General features: G+C 47.5%; 1 protein-coding gene across 1 annotated transcript in view; it reads left to right on the top strand.

Moving 5' to 3' along the window:
• Positions 1–13,508, top strand: part of LOC144503050 (hemicentin-1-like) — a 390,871-nt gene that overhangs the window by 179,066 nt on the left and 198,297 nt on the right. Inside the window, exons 28-32 of the mRNA XM_078227553.1 lie at positions 1,163–1,310; positions 2,254–2,380; positions 4,697–4,851; positions 12,107–12,385; positions 13,054–13,335. Of these exons, the coding sequence (XP_078083679.1) occupies positions 1,163–1,310; positions 2,254–2,380; positions 4,697–4,851; positions 12,107–12,385; positions 13,054–13,335 (991 nt within the window). The remainder of the gene's footprint in view (positions 1–1,162; positions 1,311–2,253; positions 2,381–4,696; positions 4,852–12,106; positions 12,386–13,053; positions 13,336–13,508) is intronic.

The raw sequence follows: 13,508 nt of genomic DNA, 5'->3' as shown, positions 1-13,508 counted from the left end.
TGTGCCACCGTGCTGCCCCTGTGCCACCGTGCCACCCCATCGGTTGTACCAATGCTGGCAGCATCTAAAGTATTTCAATCAAGAGATCCTTTTGTGTTGGTTCCTGGTCTGTAGGGTTGGAAGTCGAGTCAGGCCAGCGCTGAACATACCGGAACTGACCAGCATGACGGATTCCCAAACTCTGTACCTGGCATCGGTCTTTGTGACCAAGGCAGTTGTGTGAGCAGCAAGGCTCCACCATCAATATTTGAAGAATTATTAAATGTTTTAAGCACTTTCAAGTTGCCTGCACATGTAGTCTTGACCAGTTATTGTAACTCTCCTTTTCTCCATGTCATATCATTGGTTGCTACTCATGGCTCGAGCAATGACATCACTAAGAGACAAGGCAAGGATGACCTTGCCAATGTTGTGTACCATAATATTGATGATCAAGAACGACCTCAGCTGGGATAGGGATTGAACCTGCGCTGTTGGTCTTATTCTGCACCATACTCTAGATGTTTATCCAACGGAGCTAACCGGCCTCTCCATTATTGTAATGTTAACCTGAGTTAAAGCCTTTGTTCTTTAACTGTAGAAATGGCTATGAGTCTGTCAGTGACTGGAATGGATGAGTTAGACTTTGAACTTGATGGGGGTTTTCAAGTGAAGAGACTGAAAATGTGAGTCTAACCTGGAGGGGCCTCCGTGACACCAGTTTTGTTTATTCATTCCTGGGACATTCCAGCGTCGCTGGCTGGGCCAGCATTTATTGCCCATCCCTAATCACCCTTGAACTGAGTGGCTTGCTGGGACATTTCAGAGGGCAGTTGAGAGTCAACCACATTGCTGTGGCTCTGGAGTCACATGTAGGCCAGACTGGGTAAGGACGGCAGATTTCCTTCCCTAAAGGACATTAGTGAACCAGATGGGTTTTTTCAACAATGGTTTCATCAGTAGATTCTTAATTCCAGATATTTTTTTTATTGAATTCAAATTCTACCATCTGCCGTGGTGGGATTCGAACCCGGGTCCCCGGAACATTAGCTGAGTTTCTGGATTAGTAGTCTGGCGATAATACCTCTAGGCCATCGCGTCCCCTTAGTTGGTGCAAGCTTGATCGTGGGGAAGAGTCAGCATGTGGAACTAAACTCTTTTCATTGGTTTTCTTCTCCTGAAGGTGGCAGAGACTGGTCGAGTTCGATTTCTGAATGGGGGCCGTCTGCTGCGACTTCCAAAAGCCCGCAAGGGAGACTCTGGAATCTATTCCTGCAACGCCGTTAATGCTGCCGGCATGGCCAATAAACAGTTCAATCTACTGGTGCAGGGTAAGAGTCAGTAACAGTGCAACAACCCGAGCCCCACTCTCTGCGGCCCTCATTGCCCTGGGGTGGAAATAAACATAATCACAACTGAAACCAAAAGAGAAAACGCTGGAAAATCTCAGCAGGTCTGGCAGCACCTGTAAGGAGAGGAAAGAGCTAACGCTTTGTCAAAGCCCTGACAAAGGAAGGCCAAAGGACCTTCCCTTTGACAAAGGGTCATCTGGACTCGAAAAAGCTTTGACAAAGGGTCATCTGGACTCGAAACGTCAGCTCTTTTCTCTCCTTACAGATGCTGCCAGACCTGCTGAGATTTTCCAGCGTTGTCTCTTTTGGTTTCAGATTCCAGCCTCCGCAGTAATTTGCTTTTATTTATCACAACTGTCTGTTTCTCTGACTCATCTATTCCTGGCTGATGAAACTGGGGAACTTGATGCTGTCCTCAGTCATTTTTCCTTCCTTCAGTCATCTGTAAGCTTTTGTATATTCACAGTTGGCATCATCCAACTAACATCCTCTGCTCAGCCTTGGCTGCACACTGCACCCTCAGCCTTGGCCCTCTATTGATATTTCATAATGGATGGCACAGTGGCGCAGTGGTTAGCACTGCTGCCTCACAGAGCCAGGGACCCTGGTTCAATCCCCGGCTTGGGTCACTGTGTGTGGAGTTTGCACGTTCTCCCCGTGTCTGCGTCCGTTTCCTCCAGGTTCTCCGGTTTCCTCCCACTCTACAAGATGTGCAAGTTAGGTGGATTGACCATGATAAATTGTCCCTTAGTGGGGACTAGCAGGGTAAATATGTGATGTTAGGGGGATAGGGCATGGGTGGGATTGTTACCTGTGCATGCTTGATGGGCCAAATGGCCTCCTTCTGCACTGTAGGGATTCTCTGAAAAGGAAAAATGTAACAATATTTTAGTGACCGATAACTTTTTTGATCTGTGTTTAGTACCTCCTGTGATCTTTGGATCCGGAGTCACTCAGGAAGTGGCCATTTTGGTGAATTCTCAGCTGGTTCTCAAATGCCGTGTCAATGGAGTCCCTTTTCCGCACATTGCCTGGAGTAAGGATGGAGAGTGAGTATAAAGGGAATAGTCTTGTTGTGCTCACCCTTCTCTCAACACACTGCTGTCCCGTTGTTCTTCTGAAGGTGCATAGCGTTCTATGGTGCATCGACCCACAGATTCCAGGCACCCTCTGAAGTACAATGATTGTTTTGTGTGTTGTGAGCCTACATTGACCACTTATGTGGGGCAAATGACCCCGCAGCGCACCTATCAGACCTGCCCCACTCACTATCGCTTGCCACCAAAAAAAAACTCAACAGAATTAATACAAGCATTTTTCCACTTTAGCACTGCTGCCTCTCAGCACCAGGAACCCAGGTTCGGTTCCCGGCTCGGGTCACTGTCTGTGCGGAGTCTGCACGTTCTCCCCAAGTCTGCGTGGGTTTCCTCCGGGTGCTCCGGTTTCCTCCCATTGTCCGAAAGGTGTGCTGGTTAGGGTGCATTGGCCGTGCTAAATTCTCCCTCAGTGTACCCGAACAGGCGCTGAAGTGTGGCGACTGTGGGATTTTCACAGTCACTTCATTGCAGTGTTAATGTAAGCCTACTTGAGAATAATAAATAAATGTAAATTTTATGTTACTAAATGTAACAAAGTGATGTGCATTCATTTAGTTAAGTATCACAAGTAAATTATTAACTAATGCCAGAAAGAAAAGTACGGACATTTTCATATTATAAATATTGGCCGGAATTCTCTGACCTTGTCCGCGGCTGGGATTCTCCAGTCCCGCCGCAGTGAATAGAGATTTGGCTGAGTGCCAAATTCTCTGTTCCTGCTGGTCGCGGTGGCGAGCAAGACCGGAGAATTCCGACCATTGATACTGCAAGAGACATGTTTATTTGAAACATTCTAATATACTATAAAGTTATTACAATTATTTTACAGTAAGAAACTTGTATATATTTTACATCAAAGTTAACTTAACATCAAACAATAACATTAATTTTGCTTATAACACAACATTGTTATTGGTCACACTTACGATGGCTCCTACCGTGGAGAGGTGGGAGCCAGTTTGGTGGCGTTACTTTTCGAGTGATTAGGACGAGGGTTCTGATTTGTTCCCTCCTTTGGTCTTGGCTCAGTGGGCCACACTTTGAAAACCGCCAGTCTGATAGAGAAAGTACACCTTCATACATGTACCACAGAGAGTCGTGGACCCTGTACACATGGTAGAAAATATTGTCTCTTGTATATCAAAGAAATCCTGTACATTTTAAAAAATTCATTTGTGGGATGTGAGCATCACTGCCCATTCCTAATTGCCCTTGAACTGAGCAGCTTGCTGGGCCATTTTAAGAGTCAACCACATTGCTGTGGCTCTGGAGTCACATGTAGGCCAGGCCAGGTAAGGACGGCAGATTTCCTTCCCTAAAGGGACATTAGTGAATCAAATGGGTTTTTTCAACAATCAATTCATGGTCATCGTTAGACTTTTAAGTCCAGATTTTTCATGACTTCAAATTTCACCATCTGCCGTGGTGGGATTCAAACCTGGGTCCCCAGAGCATTCCCCTGGGTCTCTGGATTACTAATCTAGTCACAATACCACAACGCCACCGCTTCCCCTTTGCCGAATGTAGGGAAGGCTGCACTCTGAGTATACTGCGCTCCATACTCCATATTGGGGAGTTGGTGGTTCAGTGGTAATGTCAACGGACCTGAAATCCAGAGACTCAACCTAATGCTCTGGGGACATGGGTTCAAATCCCACAATGGCGATTGATGGAATTTAAATTCAACAACAATAAATCTGGAATGTTAAACTAGTCTCTGTAGCTGTGGCCACGACAACAATCATCGATTGTTATAAAAACCCATCTGCTTCACTAGGGTCCCTTTAGGGAAGGAAATCTGCCGTCCTTACCCGGTCTGGCCTACATGGGACTCTAGGTCCACAGCAAAGTGGTGGCTCTTAACTGCCCGCTGAAATGGCCCAGCGTGCCATTCAGTTCAGGGGCAGTTAGGGATGGGCAACAACTGCTGACCTTGCCAGCGAAGCCCATATGAAAGAATAAAGGTAAACAAATTTAATGTATAGCCCATCTTGTATTATCATAAGGAACGTGCATGGATATATTATAGAGAATAGCGTAGCCTAAATAGATGATAAAGAGCCTGTTTCTGTATGTGTGTTAGTTTTTACATTAGTATAGGCGATTGTAAAGTCATGCGTAAGGATGGGTGATGTGTTGTAAAGGTTGTCCGGACTGTGGTTTACTGAGAGCTTGGTCTGTTACTGTAATGAGTCTATGTGTGGGGAGAGACTGTGCACCCTGCATGTAGTTATCTGTTTAACATTGTGTTTTATGTTTGGTTACTAGACCCCTGTCTCTGGGTAGCCAACATGTGGAGTTGACAGAAGAGGGGCAGACATTACGGATTCAGGCAGCTCGCCTCATCGATCAGGGTCTCTATCAATGTGCGGCCCTCAACCCAGCTGGACACCAGAGCAAACACTTCAAAGTGAATGTTTACGGTAGGGAGTGAAACACCTTTCTACTCTGATTCCATTTTTTGGGTCATTGACTTTCCCTGGAACTATTTATCTTTCTAAGCATCTACTGGTCAAGAATCAGATAGTGCCAAAGTTGGCAAGCAATGATTTTATTAACGACTGATCTGGAGCAAGTTGGGTGTAGCTGGCAGGATTGTATGTACAGCAAGAAGTCTCACAACACCAGGTTAAAGTCCAACAGGTTTTTAACCTGGTGTTCTGAGACTTCTTACTGGGCTTACCCCAGTCCGACGCCGACATCTCCAGATCAGGATTGTATGTACCCATTTCTAATTACCCAAGAAAGATGGTAGTAAACCTTCCCCTTGTATCCAGCGTCACTACCTTAAGACAACTAAGAATGTTAAACACAGCCAGAACAAAAGCTTGGAGCAGTGTTCCCCTGTACTGAGACGACGCAGAAACTGATTTGATTTGATTTGATTTATTATTGTCATATGCATTGGTATATAGTGAAAGGTATTGTTTCTTGCGTACTATACAGACAAAGCATACCGTTCATAGAGAAGGAAAGGAGAGGGTGCAGAATATAGTGTTACAGTCATAGCTAGGGTGTAGAGAAAGATCAACTTAGTGCGAGGTAGGTCCATTCAAAAGTCTGATAGCAGCAGGGAAGAACTTTTGAAACTAATACACTCAATACACTTTGACATTTATGGCCTTCGAGGGAAGGCTTATAAACGAGGGAGCAGGAATAGAGGAGGAATCAGCGAGTGCTGCAAACTTTATAGCACACCCCACACAATTCCAGTGCCTCTCATGTATCTGGCACTGTGATCTGTCTGAGTGTTCAGTATGGAGGTTGGAGTCGTGATTTCATGTCCACTGGGGACTTACTGAAGAAAGCAGCGGCTCATTTCACATCATTGAGTCATTGGACAGGAGGCAGCTTTGTGTGGGCTGGAGTTGGACTGGGACCCCATTCTTTGACAAGGTTGAAACTTGTCTGTTTCTGTTGAGTGGGCCGGGGGGGGGGTTTTGCGGCCAGACTGACAGATGAAGGATTCGCTTTTGGTCATTGCTATTTGGCATCATTTATAGGATAACGTCAACCTCATTTATGGCAGCTGCCCCATTCTCACCTGGCCTGACAGCTGTGTGACTGAGAGAGTAGGTGCACAGCCTAATCCAGGACTACTTGAAGCTGTTGGCTCAGAGAAGCTCAGGCCCACTGGGTCTAATGCTCCCTTTGAATTCTTTTCTCGCTCCTCTTCCCTCAGCGATGGCACAACTCCCATTGACATTTTCCTACTTGGAAACTTGGGAAATGTGGTAAAATGTTCCACTTGGACAGGGACATGAATCATAGAATCCCTACAACATAGAAAGGGGCCATTCGGCCTATCAAATCTGCACCAACTATCCAACAGAGCATCTGACCCAGGCACTAACCCTGTAACCTCCAGTACTTACCCTGACAAACCCTCAACCTACACATCTTGGGATACTAGGGGCAATTTAGCATGGCCAATCCATCTAACCAGCACATCTTTGGACTGACAGAGGAAACCGGAGCACTTGGAGGAAACACACTGCTCTGTAATACCATCCAATAGGCTGTGTGGATATCACATCCAGATGGGTCGAGGCTCCAGTTAGGGCCCCATTTGGAATACCACAGAATCCCTACAGTGCAGAAGGAGGCCATTCAGCCCATCTACACCGATTCTCTGACAGAATACGTTACCCAGGCCCTCTCCTCCACCCTGTCCTGTAACCCCACACATTTACCATGGCTAATCCATCTAACCTACACATCCTTGAACACTAAGGGACAATTTAGCATGGCCAATCCACCTAACCTGCACATCTTTGGACTGTGGGTGGAAACTGGAGCACCCGGAGGAAACCCACGCAGACACATAGGAGAATGTGCAAACTGAATAGGCGAAATTCTCCAGACTCCCAGCCTCGTGTTCCTTGCCGGCGGGAAGTGGCGTGTTGTTTGCCAGCGATTCGGATTCTCTGGTCCCGCCGCTGTCAATGGGAATTCCCGCTGATGTCACCCCATGCCAACGGGAAACCCACGGGCGGGTGTGCGCTGCCAGCGGGACTGGAGAATCCCGGCAGGAAACCCACAGGCAGAGAATTCCAGCCAATATCTTTTGCTGCACTCACTGCCGGGCTAAAAGCACTGGGCTAATGATTATTCTACAGTGAACGTCAGTCCAGTGTTTAGGGATTGAAACACAGCCAATGACAGAACTGTTTAAAAATCTGACTTTGCTGTCAGTGCTCAGAGATGATCCCCCGCTCCCCACGGGAGCTGCTGCACTTGCTCTGCCTCTCAGGATCTTACTCTGTCACACGTAACAAACACTCGACCTTTCTGCTCAACATCTGCAGCCCATCTGGACAACGTTCGTCCTGAACATGGACTTGTCACCTTCCAACTGGCAGAGAGCAGTGCTGGATTTGAACCTACCTTCAATATTGCCACTTGGTGCTCCCACAAACCTTGTCCCTGTGGAGCTGGGGTACACTTTGACAATTGCTCACTGCCCAAATTGTTATTTTTCATATAAGCGCTTAAGACTGTCAGTGTTCGCAATCTATTCACAAGCTACTCAATCATGAATGGTGTTGACTGCTGAGCATAATCTGAAAAGTCTAGCCATAATTTTTAAACGAGGGGCCCTAGTTCTAGAAACCCAACCAGCGGAGTGTAAAACCAAACCTTTCAGGATTGCAATTAGGAAACATTTCTACACGCAAAGGGCAATCGAATTTTGGAACACTCTTCCGCAAGTGACAGTTGATGCTGGATTAAAACTGCGGTAAGTTTTTGCCAACCAAAGTTATTAAGGGATTTTAAAGTTCAATGTGAAACTTTTTTATATTATTGTCACAAGTAGGCTGACATTAACACCGCAATGAAGTTACTGTGAAAAACACTTGTCGCCACACTCCGGCGCCTGTTCGGGTACACTGAGGGAGAATTTAGCACGGCCAATGCACCTAACCAGCACGTCTTTCAGACTGTGGGAGGAAACCGGAGCACCCGGAGGAAACCCACGCAGACATGGGGAGAACATGCAGACTCCGCAGACAATGACCCAAGCCGGGAATCGAACCCGGGTCCCTGGCGCTGAGAGACAGCAATGCTAACCACTGTGCCACGCTGCCAGATTTGGGGCAAAGGTGGTCTGTGACGTTAGCTCACAGAACAGCCATGAACCTATTGAACGACAGGACAAACCCGAGGGGCTAAATGACCTCCTCCTATATTCCCGTTCATATATCCCGGTGATTTCTATGACAGTGAATGTAACAGTATTCCATCTCGCTGCTCCAAGAAATGCCAAAATAACATCTGTTACATTTCGTGCTAACTCCCAACACTTTGGCGCTTAGGAACAAATATAATTTCCTTAAGCACACCGAGTTTCCTATAAACTGGAACACGCTGTGAGTGGGAACAGCCTGCCTGGCTTAACGACCATTTCTAATTGTGGTAACTACCTCTGGAGACTGTGTGGAACTCTCACAAGATTCTACTTCCAACAGGCAAAACCCATCACAACCCACAGAATAATGTGTGCAAACAAAAGCTAAGCATCGCGTGTGTTTCTGGGCAGAAGCAGGGGGGATACAGTCACATAAGATGCAGGCAAAACCCTGAAACAAATAAAGATATAATCAAGCCGCGGAAGTTTAAAATCACTTCTGTTTCTTACATAACTTGATAAATGGTAGAATCTTCAGGAGGGCGGCACAGTGGTTAGCACTGCTGTCTCAAGCGCCAAGGACCCGGGTTCAATTCCGATCTCGGGTAACTGTCTGCGTGGAGTCTGCACATATCATAGAAATCATAGAATCATAGAATCCCTACAGTGCAGAAGGAGGCCATTCGGCCCATCGAGTCTGCACCGACCACAATCCCACCCCACATATTTTACCCGCTCATCCCTCTAACCTACGCATCCCAGGACTCTAAGGGGCAATTTTTAACCTGGCCAATCAACCTAACCCGCACATCTTTGGACTGTGGGAGGAAACCGGAGCACCCGGAGGAAACCCACGCAGACACGAGGAGAATGTGCAAACTCCACACAGACAGTGACCCGAGCCGGGAATCGAACCCGGGACCCTGGAGCTGTGAAGCAGCAGTGCTAACCACTGTGCTACCGTGCCGCCCCATATCTCCCCGTGTCTGCGTGGGTTTCCTCTGGGTGCCCCGGTTTCCTCCCACACTCCAAAGATGTGCAGTTTAGGTGGATTGGCCATGCTAAATTGCCCCCTTGGTGTCAGGGGGACTAGCTAGGGTAAATGCATGGGGTGATGGGGATAGGGCCTGGGTGGGATTGTTGTCGGTGCAGACTCGATGGGCCGAATGGCCTCCTTCTGCGCTGTAGGAATTCTATGATAAAACAGCTGTTTCCAAATCTGAGTGATACAATGACCCACGTTGTTGAATTGGGTTCACAGTTATGGGGTGATTGATGTCGAGAGAATTCCTTCCTGTTCCAGCCGGACATTTGAAACCAGCCCCCACACTTTGTGAAGTGACACATTACTGACTGCTTCCAATCACCAGTTAGCTGTTTCGGCAATTGGAGGAATTATTTATACCCATGCTATCATCTGGCAATCTCTGTAGATTAATGTTCGGTTTAAACTGCTTTGAGCTCCAAACTTTAACTAATTCCTGAACAAGGGGAATACTCATAGAAACATAGAAACTAGAAGCAGGAGAAGGTCATTCGGCCCTTCAAGCCTGTTCCACCATTCATTATGATCATGGCTGATCATCAAATTCAATATCTTGATCCCCCCTCCTTCCCTCCAATATCCCTTGATCCCTTTAGCCCCAAGAGCTATATCTAATTTCTTCTTGAAATCACACAACGTTTTGGCCTCAACTACTTTCTGTGGGAGTGAATTCCACACATTCACCACTCTCTGGGTGAAGAAATTTCTCCTCACCTCAGTCCTAAAAGGTTTACCCCTTACCCTCAAACCATGACCTCTAGTCTGGACTCCCCCCACCATTTGGAACATTCTCCTGAGAGTCTTCAACAAGAAGTAGCAAGTCTCAGTGAATAGGTTTCAAGCTCTAGCCTGTTGCCTGTGTTACTCAGTATTGTAAGAAGTCTCACAACACCAGGTTAAAGTCCAACAGGTTTATTTGGTAGCAAATACCATAAGCTTTCGGAGCGCTGCCCCTTCGTCAGATGGAGTGAAAATCTGTTCTCCAGCAGTGCACAGAGACACAGAAATCAAGTTACAGAATACTAATTAGAATGCAAATCTCTACAGCCAGCCAGGTCTTAAAGGTACAGATAATGTGGGTGGAGGGAACATTAAACACAGGTTAAAGAGATGTGTATTGTCTCCAGACAGAACAGCTAGTGAGATTCTGCAAGACCAGGGGGAAAGCTGTGGGGGTTACTGATAATGTGACATAAATCCAACATCCCAGTTTAGGCCGCCCTCATGTGTGCGGAACTTGGCTATCAGTTTCTGCTCAGCGACTCTGCGCTGTCGTGTGTCGTGAAGGCCGCCTTGATTACTTGATTACTCAGTATTGCCATTGGATCAATTGGCTTCCTCTAGCAATACAGCTGGATCAATCCTTTTTCTTGTAAATAGAATTTTCTGGATCTGCCTAAAACCTAGGAGGTCTTGTGGCGCAGTGGGTTAGTGTCCCCTGCCTCTGAGCCAGAAGTTCCGGGTTCGAGTCCCACCCCAGGACCTGATGGCCATGGAAGGTGCGTCCCTAACGTGGGCAAACAGGTTGAGTCGCAATCTGCAAAATCCTTCCAAATGTGCCAATGGCTGGCGGTAAGAGTGGGAGAGACTCCTGGTCAGCCACGCTTGATGTGGAGTGGCGCCCCTCAAGCTATAAGCCCCTGGTGACAGACTAGTGACCTGTTCCGGGAATTACTAGCTATAGAAACAGACGAAAGTCTGCCACTAGGTGCGGGAAGAGAATTGGAAATGGATTTACAAGCTAGCATGAAAAGTTCTTCCTATTTAATCACAGCACAGTGACATTCTTATTAGGATACATGATGGTGGAATTACATTGATGTTTGTACAAAAGACTTTGAGATGATAGTGAGAATCCAGTGGGCTGCATCTTTATTTGAGAATCAAACTCTGTGAATTGTGAAATATTGTGATTGGAGATTGGTTGTATCCATAATGCAACAATATTAAAACTTAGCGCCTGAATGTTTTTATAAAAACATGACAAATGTGGAATGTTCTTAGAACAGATCTTGGTGCGATGTTACCGGGGTTCACACCACGCTCCCGGTGCAGCGAAGTCGGAGAATTTGGCGGCCAGCCAAATCTCCGTTCACTGCAGTGGGATGGGAAAATCCTGCCGGCGTGAACAGCTGTAACATTCCGGCCACAGTGGGTGGCACGGTGGCACAGTGGTTAGCACTGCTGCCTCACAGCGCCAGGGACCCAGGTTCGATTCCCGGCTTGGGTCACTGTCTGTGTGGAATCTACATGTTCTCCCCGTGTCTGCGTGGGTTTCCTCCGGGTGCTCCGGTTTCCTCCCACAGTCCAAATATATGCGAGTTAGGTGGATTGGCCAGGCTAAATTGCCCCTCAGTGTCAGGGGGACTAGCTAGGGTAAATGCATGGGGTTATGGGGATAGGGCCTGGGTGGGGTTGTGGTCGGTGCAGACTCGATGGGTTGAATGGCCTCCTTCTGCACTGTAGGGATTCTATGAAAACAGCAAGATTTGATTCCTAACTTACAACAGTGAGTGCGCTTCAAGAGCACGTCATTGGCTATGCGACACCCTGAGGCCGCAATAGCCAATTTACAAACTGCAGCTCTGATGAAGGGTCAACCAGACTTGAAACGTTGGCTCTATTCTAGAACATAGAACATTACAGCGCAGTACAGGCCCTTCGGCCCTCGATGTTGCGCCGACCAGTGGAACCAATCTAAAGCCCCTCTAATCTACACTATTCCAATATCACCCATATGTTTATCCAATAACCATTTGAATGCTCTTAATGTTGACGAGTGCTGCAGGCAGGGCATTCCACGCCCTTACTACTCTCTGAGTAAAGAACCGACCTCTAACATCTGTCCTATATCTCTCACCCCTCAATTTAAAGCTATGTCCCCTCGTGCTAGCCATCACCAGCCGAGGAAATTCTCTCCCCACAGATACTGTCAGACCTGCTGAGATTTTCCAGCAATTTCTGCTTTTGGTCTAAATGCAAGTTATTCTTTCTCTTTATCTAGTCCCTCCCACAATCCGTGGAGCCAATGATACCAGAGAGGTGAGCATCCAATTGAACAGCCACACCAGCCTACAGTGTGATATGCATGGAATTCCTGCCCCGGGAATCACATGGCTGAAGGATGGGCGTCCAATCGTATCCAGCCCCAAAATGACGTACGTTGAGAGAGGGCAGTTTCTTCAGGTGAACAAGGCACGGGCATCCGATGCCGGGCGGTACACCTGCCGTGCAAGGAACGTTGCAGGGACAATGGAAAAGTCATACAAGGTGCACGTTTACGGTAAGCTCCTCCCCTCACTGGGCTGCCACAGGGTTCTGGTGGCGAGTAATTATAGAGCAAGCTTTGTGAGGCTTCCGGTGTAGAGAGTCATTCAACTGGAGTGCGGGATACAGAATCCAGCTTTCAGTCATCGAATCCCTACAGTGCAGAAGGAGGCCATTCGGCCCATTCACCAACAACAATCCCACCCAGGCCCTATCCCTGTAACCCCACTTATTTACCCTGTTAATCCTCCGGACACTAAGGGAGAATTTAGCATGGCCAATCAACCTAACCCGCACGTCTTTCGGTCTGTGGGAGGAAACTGGAGCACCCGGAGGAAATGCACGCAGACATAGGGAGAATGTACAAACTCCGCATTTGGGGCAAAAGGGATCAAAGGATACGGGGGGAAGGCGGGATCAGGCTATTGAGTTGGACGATCAGCCATGATCGTAATGAATGGTGGAGCAGGCTCGAAGGGCCGAATGGCCTATTGCTCCTATTTTCAATGTTTCTATGAACACAGAGCCTTGTGGATACAAGCTGACAGCCAGGCAATGCACAAGGATCATTGTCCCGCCGTAACATTGCTGTCACCCTCTTGTTGAGTTTTGTCTGCTCTCACTGACGTTGAAGCAGCAATTACAGTCGAGTGTTAATGTTTCCTCCCTTTTTGCCTTCTTTAGTTCCGCCCAGTATCGAGGGTAGCTCCGGACACCCAGTGAAGACAAAGGCAACGGTTGGACACTCCTTGACGTTGCGGTGTTCCTCGAGCGGTTACCCACCTCCTGTCCTGTCCTGGCTCAAAGATGGCGCCCCACTGACGAGCAGTGACAGAATACAGTTCGTGGCTGAGGGAAAAACCCTTCGGATTGAGAATGTTGGCGAGAGTGACGCTGGAACCTATATATGTATGGCTATCAGTGCTGCAGGGGAACAGCACCTTCAATACACTGTGGACATCTTAGGTAGGAAAACCTCTGGTGTTGTCTTCACAGTCACAAGGGAAGGATCAGCACTCTTCAGAGACCAGTTGATGCAGTAGGTTTGCACTCTGTCCTGTCTGCTCTGGGACGTAGCTTTAACTTAGAAGGCCAAGGGCAGCAGATGCATGGGAACACCACTTTCTGAAAGTTCCCCT

The sequence above is a fragment of the Mustelus asterias genome, chromosome 13, assembly GCF_964213995.1.
Source record: "Mustelus asterias chromosome 13, sMusAst1.hap1.1, whole genome shotgun sequence".
Lineage (NCBI taxonomy): Eukaryota > Metazoa > Chordata > Chondrichthyes > Carcharhiniformes > Triakidae > Mustelus > Mustelus asterias.
Note: the sequence above shows the minus strand (reverse complement) of the source record. Positions and strands in the feature narration are given on the sequence as shown.